At 41.3% G+C, this 22565-nt stretch overlaps 1 protein-coding gene across 4 annotated transcripts in view; it reads right to left on the bottom strand.

The window, feature by feature from the left end:
• Nucleotides 1–22565, bottom strand: part of LOC146677217 (mitogen-activated protein kinase kinase kinase kinase 4) — a 60661-nt gene that overhangs the window by 30878 nt on the left and 7218 nt on the right. For 3 of the 4 annotated variants that reach the window (XM_085419398.1, XM_085419410.1, XM_085419421.1), the window contains exons 3-14: nucleotides 13276–13332; nucleotides 10678–10803; nucleotides 10433–10543; nucleotides 9258–9348; nucleotides 8934–9064; nucleotides 7117–7171; nucleotides 6877–6955; nucleotides 5519–5691; nucleotides 2470–2542; nucleotides 1933–2059; nucleotides 1570–1686; nucleotides 1173–1304 (exon numbers count right to left, since the gene is read on the bottom strand). In XM_085419398.1, the coding sequence (XP_085275524.1) occupies nucleotides 1173–1304; nucleotides 1570–1686; nucleotides 1933–2059; nucleotides 2470–2542; nucleotides 5519–5691; nucleotides 6877–6955; nucleotides 7117–7171; nucleotides 8934–9064; nucleotides 9258–9348; nucleotides 10433–10543; nucleotides 10678–10803; nucleotides 13276–13332 (1272 nt within the window). The remainder of the gene's footprint in view (nucleotides 1–1172; nucleotides 1305–1569; nucleotides 1687–1932; nucleotides 2060–2469; nucleotides 2543–5518; nucleotides 5692–6876; nucleotides 6956–7116; nucleotides 7172–8933; nucleotides 9065–9257; nucleotides 9349–10432; nucleotides 10544–10677; nucleotides 10804–13275; nucleotides 13333–22565) is intronic. The other variant, XM_085419406.1, reaches the window with a different exon arrangement.

Raw genomic sequence — 22565 nt, 5'->3', positions numbered from 1 at the left:
ACACACACACACAGTGTTTCAGTCACCTGTCACAAAGTAACTCCTCTGACAGCTACTTCACAGACATTATATAACTTTGCTCAAACTATAATCTAAAGACATGAGATGTTTTAGGGATTAGCTGTTGGAGGTCAGAGCAGTTTTGGTACCCAGGTCAGACTCTCAGGGGCCTATCACTCCTATCACTCACATATACACGTTCAGCTGTTGTGTTGGCTTTTATGTCTCAAACACAGGGGTTAGTAAGGACATGCAGCAGTCAGCCTACTGGGAAGACATTTCAGCAAGAAGTAACTTATCACTATGCACGTCTTCACTTTTGTTCCATCCCGACAGTCCTCATCAGCATCATTTCCATCTCAGTAGGCAGCTGTTTTTGGCAAAAAAGGCTCTGTTTAATGCACTGTAGACTACTTATCCAGCACCAGGCAGCAGACAAAGTTAGCAGCCAGGTGACGAACACAGCGGAGCATTAAGCAGCTATGGAGCCTGATCTTCCCCTCGGGAGCTTTTTTTTAATTAATTAAACAACCGAGCACGTGAATATGATAGAAACAAAGTGACAAAGTTGCTGTGTGTCTGCTTGATGCTTCTGATCATTTTTTTTAAAACTCATCTGAAACCCTGGGAAACCATCACAGGTGGAAAACTTGTCAGGTGAAGAAGGTGGTAAAGACATGAACACGGTGGGAGAGCCTGGGACACATGTTACAGCTCATCCAACAGCTGTTTGGTCAGCTAAGAATCAGTGCTTACATCTGATGTTTTTAAACCAATCACTGTCCACCTTCACGCAGTTCAGCTTTTGTCCTCTCCTCAAGCGACATCATATTAACAAACCAAACAAGCTTTTTTGGAAAGCACCAACAACAATGGTAACTGTTTAAGATAAATATATTAAGCAGTTTCATTAAGTTGTGGTTATCTACCATATTAGCTTTGCTAATATTATCTGCGCATAGAGAGAACTGAACCATCTTGAGCTCAGGACGTGACAAAAAGGGCTCGCTTCAGATAAAGTTGCAAATAAACGTAACAGGTCTCCTGTAAGGTTATCATAACACTGCTGTAAAACCTAAGCTTTGGAAATTCACCACTACACCTACAGTGGACTCAGTATGCATGTATAAAAAGATCCTCCAACTGCTACCAAGTCAAAAGTTCATCTGCACCTGTCTCCTGTCGCTCCTCTTGTTTCCCTCATCCACTAAGATCCTGCTGTCGTGGAGCTCAGACTCCTCCCCAAGGAAGACCTCCTGCAGCTCTCCCCACTGAAAGGCACAGTCTGTCAGCTGTCGCCTCTGCTGCAGGCAACAACAAAGGGAACTGTGTTAATCAACCTAACAAATGTAAGTATTAAACAAACATTAAGGCTTTATGCTGACATTGTTCCCTGCAGTAAAACTACATAAAGTCACAACGGTCGCAGTTTAAAGACTCGATATGAGGAAGGTGAAAGAGGAAGTTAAGCACACACAATAAAATATTATATTCGCTCTTAATATTTTATTATTAATGTGTCAATGCGGAGTGAATCCTATGGAAACCACTGTAAATAACAGCACTTACATCCTCTAACTTTTGCCGTTGCTCTTGCTGCTGCTGGATCCTCCTCTGTCTGTCAGCCAGGATCTGCTGCTTGTATCGCTCCTGTTCTTCCAGCTGCTGCCTGTGCTGCTGCAACGCCTGGATGTCAAATACAACATGACCACACTTAAAATGCAACTAAGAAAACCGATTCATGTTTGACTTCATCCACCGTTGAGCGGAGTGCTGTCTAACCCTGACACGATACTGAAAGCTAACTGCTAAATGTGAAATAGTTCAGTAAAATAACCTGCTGCTCATAATAAATGTATCACATGTAATTCTCTGCATCTTACTAAAATTTATATGCATGTAGACAAAACTGCACAGAACAAAACAAACTACCTGTTGTCCCCGCTGACCTCCACCACCTCCTCCGCGCCCTACGTCTCTGCCGCCTTCGTGATCTTCTGTCTGCAGTCGAAGAAACTCCCGCCTCAGCGTCCATTCGCCGGGAACATTGACTATGGAGCTGATGGAGAGAGACACATGAGCGGCATTAAGTCAAGTGCGAGTGACGTGCTCGAGTTAACGTGAGGACGAAGGGAAAGTGGTCACTGCAACAAAAACACACACATTAATCTCACTCTAGGAGTGAGTGAGCTCTGTGCACGGCACCATCTGCTATTTGACATCCAGGGACAGCAACATCTGTCTGTGGACTTATAATAAAACATAACCTGTAGTGATTCAGTAGCAATGATCACTTAAGACCTAATAACAATTAAAAAAATCATTTATATGTTTATATGGCAGACGCATGATGTGTGCTTGACAGCTTGTTGCTTAGTGTGATTATTACTTCACAAAGGATCATGTAGTAACTGAGTCCTGCTTTAATTTCTGGTGAATAATATTTTGCCTGGCGTGACAAAGCTTTACCTGGGTTCTCCTTCCTCTTCTGTGACCTCATCATCCTCTTCCTCACTGCCACTGTATTCATACTCTGGGCCCTCTGAGAGAGTAAAAAGGAGAGAGAAGAGAAAGCGAGGAGGAGTGGATACAGTAAAAAGTTACTATGCAGCACCCAACATGGTGATATTTAAATACACGTACTCCTTTTCCCACATGGACACTGGTCCTGATACTTCACACTTTTTCAGAGTCAAACCCAAAATGATGCCGATGAAAAATAAGCTGAGACACAATCTCACCTTTAGGCAAACAGCTGATATCACAGAACATTTTGTCCTGTTTACAGAAGCGCACAGACGCACATCTGTATGAATATCTCCAGTTTAAGTCATCTGGCACATAATTTAATGGGTACTGAACCTCGTGAAACTTTTTCTTCTCTTTGGTAATTGTAGGTGCTTAAATAAATTGCTGTAGTAATAATCTGCCCTTTTGTGCTGTGAGTGGTTACACCATTTCTCCTTTTTGCCTTGCAGCACCAATGCTCTCGTTCTCTTTTTCTACAGATTATTCTTTTTATTATTCCAGAACTGAAACTCCAAAATAAAACAGTTTCTTTTCTCTACTTCGAGCGAGTGCATTTCTTTCACTTTTGCTTCTTCTTTGTCTTTCCTTTCACTGACATTTCAAATAACTTGATGCACAAACAGCCACTGTATGACGTCAGTCACCAGGCCTTCATGCATCTGGCCCCAGATGCAGAGAAAGTGAAGACTCTCTGACGAGTCGCACCATCCACACGCTGCACTGCACGCTCCACTGTAAATTGACGCGTTAGAAATGCGATGCGCTCACGGGTGGTGTCTTGGGTGAACGATTCTGATGTGTCAGCACCGCGGTGGGAATTCTCATCTGTGTTTCTGGCTTTGTGAGCAAGCCGCTATTTCATTAAAATTTCCTCCATGCCCTACCCTCTTCCCCCTTCATCGTCTGCTGCCAGTAGCAATTTTGTCATTATCAAAGCCACACAAAAGTCTAGTGTGGGCAAAGTTATTCAGCAAAAAATGAAAGAGGCTTCCTTTATGGAAGCCTAAAGGAGCAGAGTTTTATGCTGTAGTAGATTTCAGGACAGCAGTGCTTCCCCATCTAAAAGGTGTCTCTCGTTTCCACATACACCTTTTATCAAGGGACACACGGCAACACAATGCATGCAAGCATGTGTTAGCACAGGTAGGAAATGTTTAAAAATGCTACTATCCCAGTGTCATTTTTAACCAGGACCGCCTTCATGAACACTGCACTAAAATCAATCACTCTTCCAAGGGGGTACATGAAGATGGGTCCAGTCAGCTTCCTATAACAACATTTGGCCACCATATGGTGTGATAGGAGCTTGGGGTGAGTTGAACATCAACTTGACACACCATATGTTGCCATTAAGAAGCCAAAAAGGCAACGCAACACAGGTGGATTTGTTCGAAGCAGAAAAGAAGACTTTCGTTAACAAACAGGGCAAAAGCATATTTTATATGGTGGTGATGTCATGCTTGAAGGGCTCCAAAGGAGCTGAAAGACACGGGAAGGACTGGAGGGGACGGCCTAGTTTTTCCTGACTGAAAAGTGGGACTTTAATCATTTCTTTTTGGAGTGACTCATCTTCCAAAACACAGACATCTTTGTCCAAACTACACTCTTGGGTATGATGAATGACACATCCGTTTTTGCATCACATCCGGACGCACTGATTTTCTTTTTTTTCCCCTTTCTTGCAGAACTTGCAAAGTTTTTTCTCTTCACAGTAACACTACCAACATTTCATTACTGTGGAGGGGCACAGGGGAACAGAAACACACACTAAATCACAAATATGGCCTTATACACACTGCATACACACAGCGCATACAGCAGAAAGCCTACCAGTCATTAGAGTGTTGTTATAAGCCAACAGAAGATTAGAACCAGATGGTGATTCGTTTCCTCCTTACTTCCCCTCAGCGTCTCTCTCTCTCACTTTTGCAAATGAAGAAAAATAAAGCTAATAGACATTATGAGGATTACTTACACTGTCTGAATACTGACATGAGAACAAAGCAAAGAGAGTCATAAATATCTCCGTCCTGACTGTTTTTCTCACTGTCTGACTGCACATTTTGGCATCAGTGATTCAGCACATGCAGCTCATCCAGAGTAAGCGGAGGATAAATTACGTTCACACTATACGTCTCACAGCTTGCTTCCTCGTGTTACACATTCCTAATTTGTTGTTCTTTTGTCTGTTTCTATGCCTTTTGTTCCCTTCGTCCTCGCTTCGTTCGTCCATCTTTGTGAGCGAGACATTGTTATAAAAGAATGCAGCAGAAAAAGGAAAGCAAAGGTCAGCCCGAGACTTCCCTTCGGCCTGACCTAACATTCTCCCGCTGCTGCGCTCTCCTCGTCTGCCTCGCCGGCGCTGTTAGCATCAGAATATGTTTTCATAAGCTTTGACAAAATGAATGAAGATACAACAAAGCAGAATATATGCAAAAGTACCAAATGGCAACCAAATGAATCATTTCCATAAACAGCAGGCAAGAAATGAGGCAAAATGCTGTGTTTGTCTGAGCAGCCTGAGCGAAACAGCTGCTGCTGCCGTGAGAGCAGCTGGTCCACTCTCAGCTCAAGTGTGCGGCGTTATCCACCACGGCTGGGCTCAAAGCCAGAAGATACCGTCAATTTTTAAAACATGGTGATAAATTCAACCTGACATTTTACTTTGAAAAACCCCTGACACTTAGACACACCTAAAAGGATTTTCAGATTCTAACAGCGTAGTGCAGATATGACAGCCTTTGTTTTACGTGGAATTAAACTGTGAACCCTGCAGAGAAGTGGTGTCAAACCCAAGGCCCAGGGGACACAAGTGGTCCAGCAAAGACTCTGATCTGGCTCGCTGGATGACTTTGGAAAATGTGAAGCAGCCTATGAGCAGAAAAATAGCCCTAGCTTCTGTCACTGTAAACCACCCTGTATACAGACAGCAGGAAAACAGCCAATAGCTTGTTTATGGTTTAAATTTACTGCCTTTATTTGCCCTGACCTTTCTCTCGCTTCTTCCTGGTTCGGTCCAGATGATCTTTAAGCATGATGCGAACTTGTCTCTCGTTAGCCAGGTCTTTGATGAAGGCGTGTCTCAGTAGGACATCTGTGGTGGGTCGATGTAGATGGTTCTTGATCAGGCAACTATCAACGAACGACAAGAAACGCTTCGACCTGCAGACAAAATACAGACAAATGTGAAAGCATTACAAGCAGGTTTAACAACAGACACACTAACGTAACAAAGTATCACTTAACCTCCTCCACATTTCTGTGAATACACTAAATTCTCTAAACCGAATCACTAATTTAAAGACTCATTTTTTAAAATCCACTTTTTTTTTTTGCTATATCATGTTGTTGATGATATATTTTTTGTATCACATTTGATACATTCGGCGCTTTTGGCAACTTTTTGTTAGCAACAATGTTAATTTTAGACAAAAAACAAACAAGACTTTAAGGTTTTTTAGGCAAGTATTGATTATGTTGAGGAGATGGAGGTCTCAGAAACTCATGTAGCAAATATGATAAAAATGCTTTTGTAGGGTTAAAACCAGCAACAAATTGTAGTTCCAACCATAAAACTCAACAAATCAGAAGAGAAGACAACATTAAATAAATATTCAATTCACTGAACTGCATAACACTCCACATAATTCTTAAATAAGTATTTCCACTCACCCACAGTATAAAAGCTAGAATCGCCTCTCCCAGCGCTACTCTACCGAGGAAAAGCAAATCCAAAATAACGAGTCCAACTTTTACGATGATATCTACCTACAGAAGCACTCTACAATCAGTGACATGCGCCGTGTGTAAAGTCATAGAAAACTGGGAAGGAAAATGTGGGGCTGCTTTATTTTTCTGCCTCAAGGGGGCCTGGAGTGAAATGGGAAAGCAGTTCACCCCAAATCATTGACGCTATTAAAAGCACCAATAGAAAGCGTTTTTCAGATGACATTAATACTGAATGAAAGACAGCATGACAGTTCCACCATGAGTTCAACAAGTGCCTATCAATTATCCACAGAAAATATGGAGAGAGAAAGGAAAGAGGCTGATAATCAAACCCTAAATAGGATTCAATCCAGAACACACACACACCAGTGGGTTTTTAATCTGGATGACTGGACTTCTTTAAAAAAAAAAAAAACAAAAAAAAACAAGAAAAAAACTTTATCTTGATATATCTAGACATGCCCATTACTTTCAACCTTTTCTTCTCAAGACGAGAGTGCTGGAAGATCTTTTATCAGATGCATGAAACCCACAACAAAGACCCCTCAGAGGCCCTGTTTTTAGAAGAGAAATCCTGCTGCGTGTGTGTGTGTGTGTGTGTGTGTGTTTAGGGCTTACCATTTCTTTGACTTAAGTTTTGGTGGAGGGTTTCGAGGAATCAGAAACAGCGCTCTCATTGGATGCATGTCACACAGAGCTATGGAGGGCACAGGCCGAGAGCAGCAGAGTCACAGATGTGGAAAAAATAAAAATAAAAATAAATGAACAAATGAGAAGGGAAATACATACGATGTAGTGTAAAACACTTCAGCATATCAGTTAGTCATGTGCATGTGTGTAGATGTGTTTTTAACTTACGGGGGGCTCCTTCTGCCATCTCTAGGGCCGTGATGCCTAAAGACCAGAGGTCACTCTAAAAACAAGACAGGCGGGTTAAAGGTTATATTGTAGCTAATAACCTTGGATACCATTTTAAAATGACTGTATGTAATTAGTAAAAGCGGTGTAGTGCATCGAGGTCTGGGAATCACAGAAACAGTCTCCAGAGTTCACAGATCGTGGGTGTGAGATCTGATTAATATAAAATTTCTTCAAAAACAGTCTCAGGTTGTTTCTGCGAAATACGATAAAATGAATCAGTCACTCAGTAAACTCGAACTTTATCGTGAAGATTTTGGATGAGGTTTGCATCATAAAAAAAAGAACACAGCAAAAAGATTTTGGACTGTGTTTGAAAGATGTTGTCACTCTGGTGAATTTCTTATATTTATGGAAGCTGTCTGTTGAATATATGTTTATGCAGACTTATTTCTGAGTGCTGCTATGAGACCGGGGCTGTTTCTCAGCCCACATCTGACAGGCAGGAGAAGCGAGCGCTACACGACTTTACGTCACAGAAGTTGGCGTTGCTGGAATTAAATCATGGTCGACGCGATTTGCAAGCCATCTCACAGACAATGAACTTCTTGCGTGTGGTGATATGTGTTGAACTGGCTCAATATTGCGAATCGACACGTGTTGGTTAGTGACAGACATTACAGATGAAAACACAAGATAAAGTCTGACTAAGAATGATTTTTTCTGTGTTTCAGAACAATAATTAAAAGTGTCAGGCTGTCAGGACCAAACACAGCCATGGCAGACTAACATGGTTCAACAGTGTCAGCTGGAAAACATGAGGAAGGCAGCGAAGTAGCAATAACATCCAGAACCACGTGTTCCTCAGCAGCCAGTCAAACTGAAGGCGACGACTGGACTTTTTATCCCCTCAACGATGTTGAAGAAGAAACTGATCCTGGCTGTCAACACAACGTTGTTTCAGCTAAAAGGACTAAAGCAAACCTGTGACCTCCAAGTGAGTTTTGCCTTACACAGCAACAAACAGCTTAAAGTGCTTTACTGACACCCTCACGTAAAAGGTAATAGAGTTGATGAAACATAAACTCACATCTAAAACTTCTAAACAAGAAGAAAAAATAATATTGCGCACTTTCAAAAATAACTAAAACAGACAACACACAGGAAACGTCTGCAGACTTGCTCTTCGTCACGCTGGTCAAATTTGTCAACTCAGGAGGGTTTTCATGGCTGCAGTGTCTACATAACAGGAAGCTTTGTGTTTATTTTGTATTACCTATTTTGAACTTCCTCAATCATAAATGGATAAATCCAAAAACATTTTAGTAACTAAGACTGAAACTAATAAAAACTAGAGTGAAACACTGCAATGAGTTCTGGAAACCAAGTGAAACTAAACTGAGCTCGAAGCAAAAGCAATAATAAGAGCAGATGTTTGAATCTTGGTTGTGTGTCTCACATGCGTGTGGCACAACAGATATGACTTGTGGTTGGTGACCCACACTCAGCATAATGCCTCAGCATTACAGTACAAAACAACCACAGTTACACAAATGCTGCTTTCCCTGCATCTGGATTTCATGAGCTGTGAGATGACTGAAACTGTAAAAGTGTAAAGTAGTTCATCTTTATCAGTCATTTCCATGTATGTGTGGTTGAATAACTTCAATATTAAAATATAGCCACTTCCACTTTGTCCACAGCATAGTCTGCACCATGTTAGATAACAAATAAACCACCTTAAGCAGCTGGGAACTGCCTTAATTCTCACTTAAAAAACAAAAATGAAAGAAGGCTGTGTCTTTGAAATTAGGTACCCTGTAGTCATATGTAGCCTCAGGGTTCTCATCACAGGCAATGACCTCCGGGGCCATCCAATAAGGAGTACCGATGAAGGTGTTCCTCCGACCGATCGTCTTATCGAGCTGGGCTGACACGCCAAAGTCAACTGCAAAAAAAAAAAAATAAAAAAAAAATAAAGGTTTCATGTGTGAAAAACAGCCACAACTGTTGCTACTTTCAGAAGCGTCTTTGTGGTCGTGAGATTTATGTGTTTGAATATGACTGTGTGATTGTTCTGTTGTTCTCCCAGGGGTTACGTCTGCTTGAGGAACCACAGCGCATGTGTCAGTGTGTCATACCCAGTTTGACTTCGGCATTCTCTGTGAGCAAAACATTTTGTCCCTTAATGTCTCGGTGAATCACATGGTGGGAGTGAAGATGGGAAAGGCCCTGGAAGACAAATATGAATACATATAAACACTCCCGTGCACACACGGTCAGATGACCGCCGCTATAAATACGAAGGGGCAAACGCTGCCCTCGGAGAGCATTTAGATCACGTGTCTGAAGGATTACTGAACGGAGAGCAGGATTTAGCTTTTAGCTTCAAGTCCATCAGTAGACATCCTTACTTTAGGCAGTTACTGAGTGGCCGAGTAACTCAAGCACAGTTTTAGTGTGTGTATTTGCATTCTCGCTTCTTCAAAGTGGGTTAAATAAACAGGAAGTAAGTCTTATTTCAGACAATGACTTCACCATGGTTTCTGTGTGTATTTGTGCGTGCGTGTGTTGTGATGTTAAAACAATGGGGAGACAGCATGGCTGACAGCAGTGGAGAAAACTCTGGCGACAGTCCAGAGCCCTTTGTCTCTCAAGTTTTTTTACAACTACAAAAACAACAAAATAAAAAAAATGAGCTCCGTTTCATTTTTGTTGCAGATAACGGCAACATCAAGGACACCGGGGGCTGATATAAGCTGATATGTTACTGTGTATGTCTCTGAGCCACAAACACCAGCACAGAAAGCGAAGCAAACATCCCGGAGCCTTTCTCAGGACCTCGTGATCTCTCATAATGATAACCATAACATTTTACAGAGATGTGCTTTAAACTGGCCTTTTAAGTATATAACTAAAAGAAGAAATCCCCCCGAGTCACAGTGGGAAACATACGAGAGAATAAATCCCTGAACATGAGGAAGTATCAGTGTCAGTTTGGCTGCTCTTTGATGTTTTGGCAAAGAATCACTAAAAGCAGCCATCGTGTTTCTTTACAACACCAGACACTGAACCACGCTTACATCCACAAACAAGTTACTACCTGCGTTTTTTTAACCAACACTAAAACAGCACCGCAGGCAGAGAGAGGTCCCTGCTGAGTGTTTGTTTGTGTTATTAGATCACACAGAGTTAGCTGACGATAGAGGGTTTGACACAAACAGCATCGTTGCATTACCCAGAAAGCTCACATCTTCTATACTTATTTAAAATGGTCACTTATAAAGGTAAAAAAAAACTGTGTGCTTGATCTTACCCTGAGCACCTCCCGGCAGATGTAAGCAATCCAGTCTTCTTTCAAACAGTTTCCTTTGGTTTTCTTCACCAAGTCTGTCACAGAGCCAGCGCCACAGTACTCCATCACTAACTATATGGGAAATAAATAGCAGAAACATGTGGTGTTTGACACAGGTAACCCAAAAGAACAGCAGTTGTTTAATAAAAACTAAGATAATCCACAGTTTGTGCTGAAGAACAAACAAATGTGACGAGTTAACAAACCCAGAGTTGGTGGTCCTGTCCAGCAGGGCCTTTCTTAATGAAGGCACCGTAATAAGTAGCAATGTTTCTATGGTGGGAATAACTTTTTAACATGTTGATCTCCAGCTTTATCTCCTCTTCTTCCTCCTAAACACAAGAACAAAAACATAAGGAATCAAACAAGTGACAAAAATATTACTGCCATGTGTTAACTGGAATTTCATTATTAGTCATGGTCATCTGACCGTTCACAGGTGATTGAAAATGGCGCTGCCTGGTGTTTGTCTGAAGAGCAGGTGTTACGGCGCTGTGATGCTTCTGTGTTGGGTTCAAAAAGGTTTCAAGGCTTTTATAAAAGTGGCCCTTCTGCCTTGGACATGTGACCTGTTTATTTAAAGTTTTAAAGTGTCGCTCCAAATGTAAAATCACAAACACATCCAGGTAAATAGCCTCTTGAATCTGTTTTATAACCCTTAGATGATCTCTCACCCAGCTACTGGACCTTAACTCAACTACTCCCATCCCACAACAAAACCACTGGGGTTGGTCGACTTTACGTGACAGAGGACAAAAAGAAAGCAGAGGAAACTGTGTGCGGCACTTTTTGTTTTCCTAGTATAAATCCTGGAAATGACTTGTGACTTCTCCAATTCACTGGACTCCTAAATCTACTCAGGATCTGGAAACGAGAGCAGAAGAAAAGAGGAGAGCTGGAGAAGCTGGCTGTGGTTGTTAATCAGGAAAGTGGAAACAACAGAGAGCTTCTCACAGTCGCTGCCCTCCCTTAAATCTTCACAGGAGGGGAGAAAAATGACAAGGCAGAGTTTGAACTTTCACTTCCGTTTGAAACACACAGGCTTCTGCCTACGACGAGGTTGTGTGTGTGTGTGTGTGTGTGTGTGTCTGCAAGAAGGCAGATAATAGCCAAGCATTTCCTGCTGTCACATCCACACAAAGAAACTACGACGTTTAGATGTCAGAACAATCTGTAATATAATTTATTCAGGCACTCTATAATTTGTATTTGACTTCTTTTTCTGGGGGAGGCTCTAACGAGTTCTTAACACGTCATCTAGTTGTCTGATTATTCTCTCCATTAATCACGTAATTATCTGCTACATAAAATGTAAGAAACAGAGAAAAATGACAAAGTCTGTGCTAAACTCTCCAGTTTGGCTGCATTACTGAACAAGAAACCAAAACCCAAAGATATTCCCTCTTGATAAGATTTTATCAAGACAGAAGACTGAGCGTGTTGGATTTTGTGATCTTTTAACATTTTATTTTACTTCACACCGATATAAATCCAAAGCCATGCAAGCCTGTCTGTGGAGCAGTACCTTGCTAAATCCCAAGATTGGAACTCACTCATTCTAACAGCAAACATAAGCTGTTTACAAAAAAAGCTCTAGCTGCTCGCTAGGCTTCACCTCTTGACTGCATTTGTTATATTGGTGCCCTTTTGAAGCATTTTCACAGCTCTGGTTAGTGAAATTCTGATCATTAGTCTGGTACTTTGCCTCCCCAAGTAGGTAACTGTGTGTTATACCCACACAGTTTAGAAATGCAGCTGGCTAACCTACACTCCTATTGTTACCTGACACCTTAAGATCAAGATGGCCACGAAGTTAAAGAGCAAACTCCAAAGTGAGGAATCTAGAAGCCAGTGGTTGACATCATAAACCATAAAAACAGTGTGTGGAGGTTATTACAGAGCCATACGTTCACACAACGCGTACTGCTATGGGTACTTAGGACTAGGATGTAGGCCGAGAGCAGGGTCTCTGGAGAGAAATACACCACCACAAACTGTCTCGTCTTTTCTTTCAATCCTGCATATTACATGTCTACCGGACATCATGCTATAATAGTACAAGGGATTGTTTTTCTTTAGAGGGCACAACCATAGCGGTTAAAGTAAATATCGAACACATGGATTGGATGGGTTGTTGCCAACATCTGGTGATAATCTGGAACTATATTGGTCACGTGTTCAATGCTTATTTTATCAGCTGTATATTCAGCGATTCCTAGTACCGAGAAAACTCAACTGTATGTGTAATAAGTTGCAAGAAACTCTTGCACTACAGTATGTGTAAATTTAATCCAGGAGCTGAAGAAAAACAGGTCATCTCGATGCAAAACCCTCAAACAGGAGTCACGTATTAAAGGCTGTCATGTATGATTTATGTTAACAGGATGATTATCACGGTGGTGTTGAATTTAATTACACTAACGTTCCACTTTGGTCGTTACGCATCTTATGATGTTCTGTCAGTTATATACTGTGTAACGCAGTCTGCCATCCATCGCTTCAGCCTGCTCTCAATGGCTCATTAGCAGAGTTACCCTCATTTCTCCATCAAACTGTCGTCAGGTAGTTCACGCGATGGCACAAATAGTGTTTGGTGTTTATGGTGTTGCTCAGGCTGTTTGAACATGAAAGGATGCATTTGAGAAGTTGACATTCCAGGTAAAGAACAGGTGGAGCATAAAAAGGATGTCGAAATAAAATAGAGATAAATAAGGATTATTTTTGAGCAGGAGACAGCGTTGCCTCAAACACGACACATGATGACACAGGTACACTCTGAGAGTAGTGAGGTAATGAACCCTTACCTCTGTGACCTCCATGACTTTGATAGCTGCCAGCTGACCTGTCTTGACATGACGGCCCTGTTGGAAAACACACACAATGAGATACGATCACTGTAGAGATTCTGTTAAATATTCTGCACCAGTTCAAATTTCTTAAATCACAAGTGCAGCTGTGCATCTTGGAAAGACAGGCAGCAACTGGATCGTAATATAAAAGATTAGCCTCTAAATGTTTGACGAGGACTACAACAACTGTCCCACGCTGGAGTCTGTAAACAGATGAACGCTCACAAAGTGTACCCGCTCTCCCTGTAACTCTTCTGAGTGAATACTTGGACTGTGATATAATTCTCAATATTCATGGACTCGGGCAAGTCCACCTAATTTCATTTTCTCTTGAAAGACGCAGACAGAAAGAACAGGACATGACATGAGAGAGAGAGCGCGAGAGACTAAGTCAGGATGGAGGAGCAGAGCTGTAAAGTGCAGTCAGGTGAAAAAGGGAAAATTGAAAACCATGTCATGACTCAGAAAGCTGACAAGATACTAGAGTAGCTACTCTATAAGCCTTTAAGCTGTGATGTATGACAGTTCTGTGGGAGTGTATAGTGTATGTGTCTGAAACAGACCACCAGACATGACAAACTCACCATTATTCAATCAGTCAGCAGTCAGGATTCATACAGAGAGACAAAGTCAGACAAACACAGACACTGAAATGAGGGGCAAGTTTAAAAGTAACAAATATCTGCCTATTCATCTGTTTCCCCCTCAGCAGCCAATTCTTAGAAACGCTCGCGGCCATTTCCAAAGAAATATTGTTGATATGAACAATTGGTCCCGTAGCTATACAGGGAGTGCAGAATTATTAGGCAAATGAGTATTTTGTCCACATCATCCTCTTCATGCATGTTGTCTTACTCCAAGCTGTATAGGCTCGAAAGCCTACTACCAATTAAGCATATTAGGTGATGTGCATCTCTGTAATGAGAAGGGGTGTGGTCTAATGACATCAACACCCTATATCAGGTGTGCATAATTATTAGGCAACGTCCTTTCCTTTGGCAAAATGGGTCAAAAGAAGGACTTGACAGGCTCAGAAAAGTCAAAAATAGTGAGATATCTTGCAGAGGGATGCAGCAGTCTCAAAATTGCAAAGCTTCTGAAGCGTGATCATCGAACAATCAAGCGTTTCATTCAAAATAGTCAACAGGGTCGCAAGAAGCGTGTGGAAAAACCAAGGCACCAAATAACTGCCCATGAACTGAGAAAAGTCAAGCGTGCAGCTGCCAAGGTGCCACTTGCCACCAGTTTGGCCATATTTCAGAGCTGCAACATCACTGGAGTGCCCAAAAGCACAAGGTGTGCAATACTCAGAAACATGGCCAAGGTAAGAAAGGCTGAAAGACGACCACCACTGAACAAGACACACAAGCTGAAACGTCAAGACTGGGCCAAGAAATATCTCAAGACTGGTTTTTCTAAGGTTTTATGGACTGATGAAATGAGAGTGAGTCTTGATGGGCCAGATGGATGGGCCCGTGGCTGGATTGGTAAAGGGCAGAGAGCTCCAGTCCGACTCAGACGCCAGCAAGGTGGAGGTGGAGTACTGGTTTGGGCTGGTATCATCAAAGATGAGCTTGTGGGGCCTTTTCGGGTTGAGGATGGAGTCAAGCTCAACTCCCAGTCCTACTGCCAGTTTCTGGAAGACACCTTCTTCAAGCAGTGGTACAGGAAGAAGTCTGCATCCTTCAAGAAAAACATGATTTTCATGCAGGATGATGCTCCATCACACGCATCCAAGTACTCCACAGCGTGGCTGGCAAGAAAGGGTATAAAAGAAGAAAAACTAATGACATGGCCTCCTTGTTCACCTGATCTGAACCCCATTGAGAACCTGTGGTCCATCATCAAATGTGAGATTTACAAGGAGGGAAAACAGTACACCTCTCTGAACAGTGTCTGGGAGGCTGTGGTTGCTGCTGCACGCAATGTTGATGGTGAACAGATCAAAACACTGACAGAATCCATGGATGGCAGGCTTTTGAGTGTCCTTGCAAAGAAAGGTGGCTATATTGGTCGCTGATTTGTTTTTGTTTTGTTTTTGAATGTCAGAAATGTATATTTGTGAATGTGGAGATGTTATATTGGTTTCACTGGTAAAAATAAATAATTGAAATGGGTAAATATTTGTTTTTTGTTAAGTTGCCTAATAATTCTGCACAGTAATAGTCACCTGCACACACAGATATCCCCCTAAAATAGCTAAAACTAAAAACAAACTAAAAGCTACTTCCAAAAACATTCAGCTTTGATATTAATGAGTTTTTTGGGTTCATTGAGAACATGGTTGTTGTTCAATAATAAAATTATTCCTCAAAAATACAACTTGCCTAATAATTCTGCACTCCCTGTACAGCTTGGACTTGGAGGACAGCAGGGTGTCAAAACATGTGTGTCTACATCGACCATTTCCACATCTGAGGAGTTTTCAGGAGTTTGCAACAAGCTTGACGGCATAAACACGTCTGTCATAATCCAGCTGAATGGTGGGTGGCATATTTTGTAGCTCCGTGTCCTGTTATAGTTAGCCTGTTCCTCTTTATGAATAGAAGACAAGTCATTCAACTGCAGTGGCATGAATGGAAAGTCACCAAGTTAAACTGAACTAAAGATTTACAAATGTGCAGTTTTTATGTGAAAGAGTGTTTTTTTTGTTTTTTTTTTTACAACGAGCACCGAGGTTACTTTTACTGGCTAACAAAACCAGCATCCATCCTTTTGCGTCAACATGTTTTTTGATTATGTCTCAAGAAAACAGAATTCAATCATGGTACGAGGCGGGAGTTCTTGGCTGATCGTGGGAAATAACAAATGGGAAGTTTGGAGAATATTTATTATCACAGCAAATAGACTGTACTGTTCAAGAACAGAAAGATGGTGAGAAACAACTAACAATGTGCTGGCAAACCTGCTGTAGGCTTCAGGGATACTCAGCACAGACAATTTATTTTAGAAATAGATCCATGAAGATGTGACATCTTTAAAGAAAGTGTTGTCAAGAGAAAGAAGAGGAGCTGCCTGGTTAGTTAGAAATATACTGCAGTAGAATATTATCCAATGAGCTCAAGTTATTCATGTAAACATCATTCAACAAAACATCAAAGTAAACATCTGTCATGTAGCTCTGGTCTGATATTGATGGCACTTCAAACTCTTAAAAAGAAGAAACAAATCAAAAGATATTAAAAATAAAATAATCTTCCCTGAAAAGTGAACAGTGCCCAGAGAGTGAGCTGCAGCTGGAGCCTGAATCCTTGAAAAGTTTTATTTATCACGCCATGTGTTCTTTGATATAAAGCATGTCAGTGTTTTGGTCACTACAGTGAAACTAAACATCTTGACCAGTAGCATGCAGACTTGGTTCACAGTCGGTTGAAGTGTTCCTCGGCCAGTCCAAACCCTTTTCAGCTGGAATTCTTCACACACATTTCACTGAGCATGAGCTGTGATGTGAAGCCGTCTCTTCATCCTGGCCTTGATTGTGTCCTAAAGTAGAGGACAGTGTCTCCATAATTGCAAAGAATTGTGGCATGGAGTCATCCACTAGCCTGGCTATAATAAATAAGGAAATGGCCTTCCTGTCCCATCACACTTGATGGTGTGTGCTTGCTGCCACCACAGCAAACCAGTGTGAAATGTTCTCCACTCAGCTGATCTAGTTACTCATTAAAAATACGCCGCACTGACGCGCATGCACACACTAACAGGGGTCTGGTCTCTCCATCAGAATTAATTGGAGAAAAATGTTGCTCTTATTTTGCATCCTGAAGTCCATGAATATCACACACACACACACACACACACACACACACACACACACAATAAGGGAAGACTACAAATATCGTTTCAGTGAAAAGGTTACTATAATATATTCATGCATATGCTAATCAGATACAAGCGAGACATTTATAACACAGACAGCACGGAGACAAACGAGAGAAACAGTCTCACTGCATCTCTCTTTCTGTCCTGCTCTTGCTTCAGTGTCAGTCTCGCCACCCGCTGTATCTGTCCCCTTCAAGATCAATATGTTGGTTACATACGTGGATATGTGAAAGATTAATTCTCCTGAAGAAACTGAGTGTGGAAACTGTGCCACTTAAAGCCTATACGGTTGTAACCTTAGTCAGTATAAAAGATGGATGTAGCTTCCAGTTCACATAAAAGTGAAGCCGTTGCTGAAGTGCCTTTAACCTGCATTCTTTCACATGGCCAGCAGGGGGCGACTCCCGTGGTTAGCTTCAGGTGTCTCAGCTTCCTTGCTCTGAAACTTCAGCAGCTACTTTTCTAATTGTTATATCGGCTGAGCCATGAAAGGAGGTGTGACGAGGCAATTGGGGAAAAAAATGCTCAAGGCTCCATAACAGGACTTCACTAACAAAGGGGTGACATCATGGTGGTTACGTCTATCTGCTATACGGTCTGTGGCAGTAACTGCATGTGTTTGTGTTCATATAGCTTTGTGAGAACAGATTGGGGACTGTGCGATATGACCAAAATCTCATATCCATATAAGACATTTCTGTAAATTCTGTGACTTTCGGGCAACTTGACTTTACCATTTACCATTTATGTTTTCAGCTGGGCGTGGTGCACCTGGAGTCGAGTGTTTTGACGGATGCATGAAACTATGTATTTTTAGACAGGAGGTGTAGCCCCGCCATTTTCTTTGTGAGTATTTATTACACGGCGTGCTGCGGGGGAGAGCCTGTTCTAACGTTTGAGTCTACGGTTTATTTTGAGCACTTGACGGCTGTTTTTGCTTCTCATCTGTAAACTCTCTCCACACGCTTTCAGGTGATTCTTGCGTCGGTGGTAGAGGTTTGTCAGGTTTGAGTCTGTGGTGGAGACCTGTTTCCTGCATAATTTGCATAGTACAGTTTTCTGGCCAGTATCAGACTTTTCAGAACCAAACCATGTCCATGCTGGTCCTCGATTTGTTTGGAGCTACCTGGTTCTGCCTCATCTTCACTGGCCATGCTGGGACTTATCTGTGCCTGCATCCATGTGCTGACCATCCAAACGATGAAAAAAAAAAATATTGCTGCAAACTGTTTATTTTGCGACACCACAAAACAAACAATATCATCCGATATGAAACGACAGATGTTTTAATTTCATCATCCGATACATGTCCTCATATCGCACAGCCCTAATGAGGACATTTTTCACTTCACCTTCAGTTTTGAAGACTTTGGGTCACGGTTGAAGTTAGGATGGGAGTAATATCTATTGACAGATATCTCCACATGAATATGCAGAATAGATTTTCGATACTGGCTCTGTGGGGTCTTTTGTTTGGAGTCTTTTGTGACGACACTGCAGTGCAGACCAGTCGTGTTTGAGGCGACTTTGACTTTTAGCAGTTGAAAACTCTGGGCGGAGAGAATAAGAACAAACTTGCTGAAAAGGTTTCTAGAAACCATCAGTTATCATCTGAAGTTCATTTAGCTTTTAGTTTGTTTGTTAACATGTCTCAGCATTAATAGTTAGTCTGTAATCAGTAACCACCGCTCAGAACCACAAGGAACCAGAACACTTGGCCTGCGATTTTCACTTGTCTGGAGCACTGCTGGCACACACTGATCATTTTCCACACCGATAGTCCAAGTCTTTTTCCCCTCATATGAGTCAATTTTAAGTTGCCACAGTTAAGTAACACTATTATTAACATGAACCTCCAGTGATAATATTACATGAATGGTTATTTCTTATTCAGTGATGTTGATAAGGTGCATGATAAAAAGTGTACACCCAAACAAAAGATTCACTTTATTTCAGCTTAGCTGTGCTTGCACATGTGGAGGCTGCATTACTAAAGTTCACCACATGAAATTCAGAGAGGCAGTTTCAATCCCGGGACACGTGAGCGTTCACTGAGAAATGAGAAACAGCAGCAGCAGAGAACAATTACTAAAACGATTAAATATGACAGCTCAGATCTGAAGGCTTTGGTTGGCCTACGAGTGAAAATGGTTTTGGTATCTCATACGAGGAAATCAGTCCCACATCCACTGGGCTTTAGCTGGGGTGGGACCTTCAGATGCATTTCACATGTTTGATCACAATGGGATGTGGGGAGTTTTTGACCAAAGTCAAAAAGTCAATCAAATGTCACAGTTTCAATAATGAGCTGTGTTGGTGGGAATGTTTGTGGTAGGAGCTGGGCTATGTCTATTACCAGGCCAGGTAATATCCTGTGAAGTGATGAGGGCTGAATTAGCATAATTATCTTTATTTTGCACATTAAAGCTTTTTTAAAACTTTTTTTTCTACTTTTCCATTCACATGTAACCTTCATTAGCTGGAACTACAGTTTCAAAGCTGCAGTGTTTTCATTACATGGGTGTAAACTCCACAAAGGTAAACTCACCACACCGTCATCAGAGGAGAACTGGGAAAAATCAAGCAGCTCCTTTTTTGCTTTCTATGCATGTTACATGTACAAGCAGTCAGATGAATAGCAGCTTGGCCAATCTGTGGGCTCTCACCACATACTCTCTTATTTTATTACCACAAAAGAAATAAAAGGAATGCACAATAAAAACAAAGAGCTAATGAAAAAGAATCCTAATAATTTTTTACAGTCTGGGAAAACAGCCCTAACTGACAGCAATAGTCATTACACACTCAGAGCCTGCATCACAAACTTAGGAGGTGGGTGAAAGGTAATGACCAGGCAAGCCAAATGCATTATGGGAATTCTAAGATTGAGAAACTGTGAGGTTGGCTTCATACTGTCTGACTCTATCAGAGTGTCAAATACTGATTTCTCTGGTTTTTAAACAAGCTCTACTATTGTACCGAGTTCAGCGCTGAATCACTCGAGTACTTTTAATTATAGTTCTGGCATTTAGAAAGTAAAGTAAGGAGGCCAGATACTTTTATGAATGTTCTAACAATTGGACTCACAGCTCTGGGACACATGGGTAATCAGCACAAACTGCAGCTCTAACCCTCATGGGGGGCCGCTTTCCTCTTCTCTCTCTTTAATAGGTCTCTCTCCCTCTTCCTTCCTCCCCTCCACTCTGTCTCTCTGGCTTTCACCTCTGCCTTCCTTCCGTTGCCCTCACTCACTTTCCTCTCCATTTTTACCCTTTGTCTCGCTCTCTCTCTCTGCTCTCTCTGTTTCACTGTTAACAAACACAGTATTTCTAATACTACCCATTCTGCTCCAGCTCACACCTTCCCCCACAAACACTTACCTAAGAAACTAAAACTTTAACTTTGAAAGCTATTACTCATTTCAGTTACATCTAATAAAGTATGGAACGCCAGGACTGCCATAATGAATTAATTAAATACACCATTAAATAATTAATTAAATGTGGCAATAATTAATTAAAATTGGAATTAATTAATTAAATAAATAGTTATGACACATGTAATTAATTAATTATTGACACATTTAATTAATTATTTATGTATTTCACATTTTAATTAATTATTGACACATGTAATTAATTAATTATTGACACATTTAATTAATTATTTATGTATTTCACATTTTAATTAATTATTGACACATTTCATTAATTATTGACACATTTAATTAATTATTTAATGATATATTTATTTATTTCATTTTGGCAGTCCTGACGCCTGGCTCTCGTCATGAAATAATTTTATCTGTCAGCCTCACCCATCAAACTCAGGGGGCGGGGTTAACGCTGCCCATGCAGCTTCTCTAACATTTGATTGGTTGCCGTGCAAAGTAAGTCAAAACAGGTCGATCCTAGAAAATCGATTGCTTGTGTAGACTTGGGGCAGCCAGTTATCCCAGAATGCAGATCAAATCACAAGCAGCAATGGTGGTGGTGTAGTTTTAAAATACCCCGTTTTTCTGTCACCAGCTACACTTTTAACAGTGTTTTAGCCGCGAATGTCGCCACGTATGTCTGGTCAGGTTGTCAACATAGAACATGTTTGCAAAAGTGCTCAGATGTTTTCAGAGATTTCACTAGCTCTGCTAACAGTTAGCATGCAGAGTGCACCGAGGGGGTTACGTTAACCGGTTTGTTTACATATTCCACTCTCCGTGTTCCACATGTTGCATTTGCAGATTCTCATTTTCACCGAACGATCGTCTCTTTCCGCCTGGTCTTGTGTCTCTTGCTTCTGTAACATAAAGAACGAGCTGACATTTTTCTCACGAAACCAGCGATCAGCTCAGCAGACCCTCAGTTTACCTGCATGCATCCTCCTCCTCATCTGTCAGCTGTTTAACACCTGCTGCTAATTCAAGAAACACGCCTAGTTACCTGGTGATAGTCACAGTTTAACTGGGCAGCCGGTGCTCGATATAACGCAATGTCAGCGCATTTTTCTGCACAAGATAAGTAAATATAGTGTTTTCCCCGAGCGCAGAGCTGCTGGAGCTCGTTTCCTTACAGAGCACTTTATAGGCGAACAGCTTTATCAGCGGCTGATGTCCAATCACCGGCACACAGCTTTCAAACCTCAGCTGAGTTTTAGCTCTCAGTGGTTAAACGCTGGACTTCATTCACTCAGGTTCTGTCTGTCGGGTCACGTTTACTTCGCTGTTTTATTTACAACTGAGCAAATCGGTTTGGCTGAGGTTAAAGTTACGTTTCATAACTGCATAGTTTCACAGACGTTTAATGGTTCACTGGCACATGTGTTAGACTGAACTATCATCTAAATATCATCTGTTTTTTAATAGTTATTCAACTGTATTCTAAGCACCAGCTGTCTGTTAGAATGTGATTTTTTTTCTCTCTCTGTTGGCAGAGGTATAAAAATGCGCAGGAAAATCTGACATGCATGGCGAACTTCACCGACGATATTTAGGGAGGAATAAACACACATCAAACATAAATGAACCATTTGTCTGTCTCCATAATTGAGAGAATTTTCTCTTCTTATGTCAACACTCTCTCTCTTTTTTTTTTCTTTTTTTTTGCTTTTTCGGTCATGTTATGTTTACCTGTCAAAGGCTTGTTACAAACTATGAAACACATTGTGCAGACTTCTGGATGTTAGAAGAAAACTAATACTGCTCATGAATGAGACTAAAGGCAGGAAGGTGTCCTTTAAAACTAAACATGTTAATAGGACCTCCCTGTTTATATCATAGTTTATGATATAGCACGTGTATTTCAGTAATAGCCTGCTGAGGCCACTATACGTGCTGGCCTCATATCAAATGTGAAGGCAGACTGAGTCTATGTTTGACGTTTTTTATATCTAATCTTCCTTTTCAAACATTTAAACAGCAGCGAGTCTGC

This window comes from Rhamphochromis longiceps, linkage group LG2 (assembly GCF_057381845.1).
Source record: "Rhamphochromis longiceps isolate RC_006_pf linkage group LG2, R_longiceps_female_GT1.1, whole genome shotgun sequence".
In the NCBI taxonomy this organism is placed as follows: Eukaryota; Metazoa; Chordata; class Actinopteri; order Cichliformes; family Cichlidae; genus Rhamphochromis; species Rhamphochromis longiceps.
This window is presented reverse-complemented; position numbering and strand designations above follow the sequence as displayed.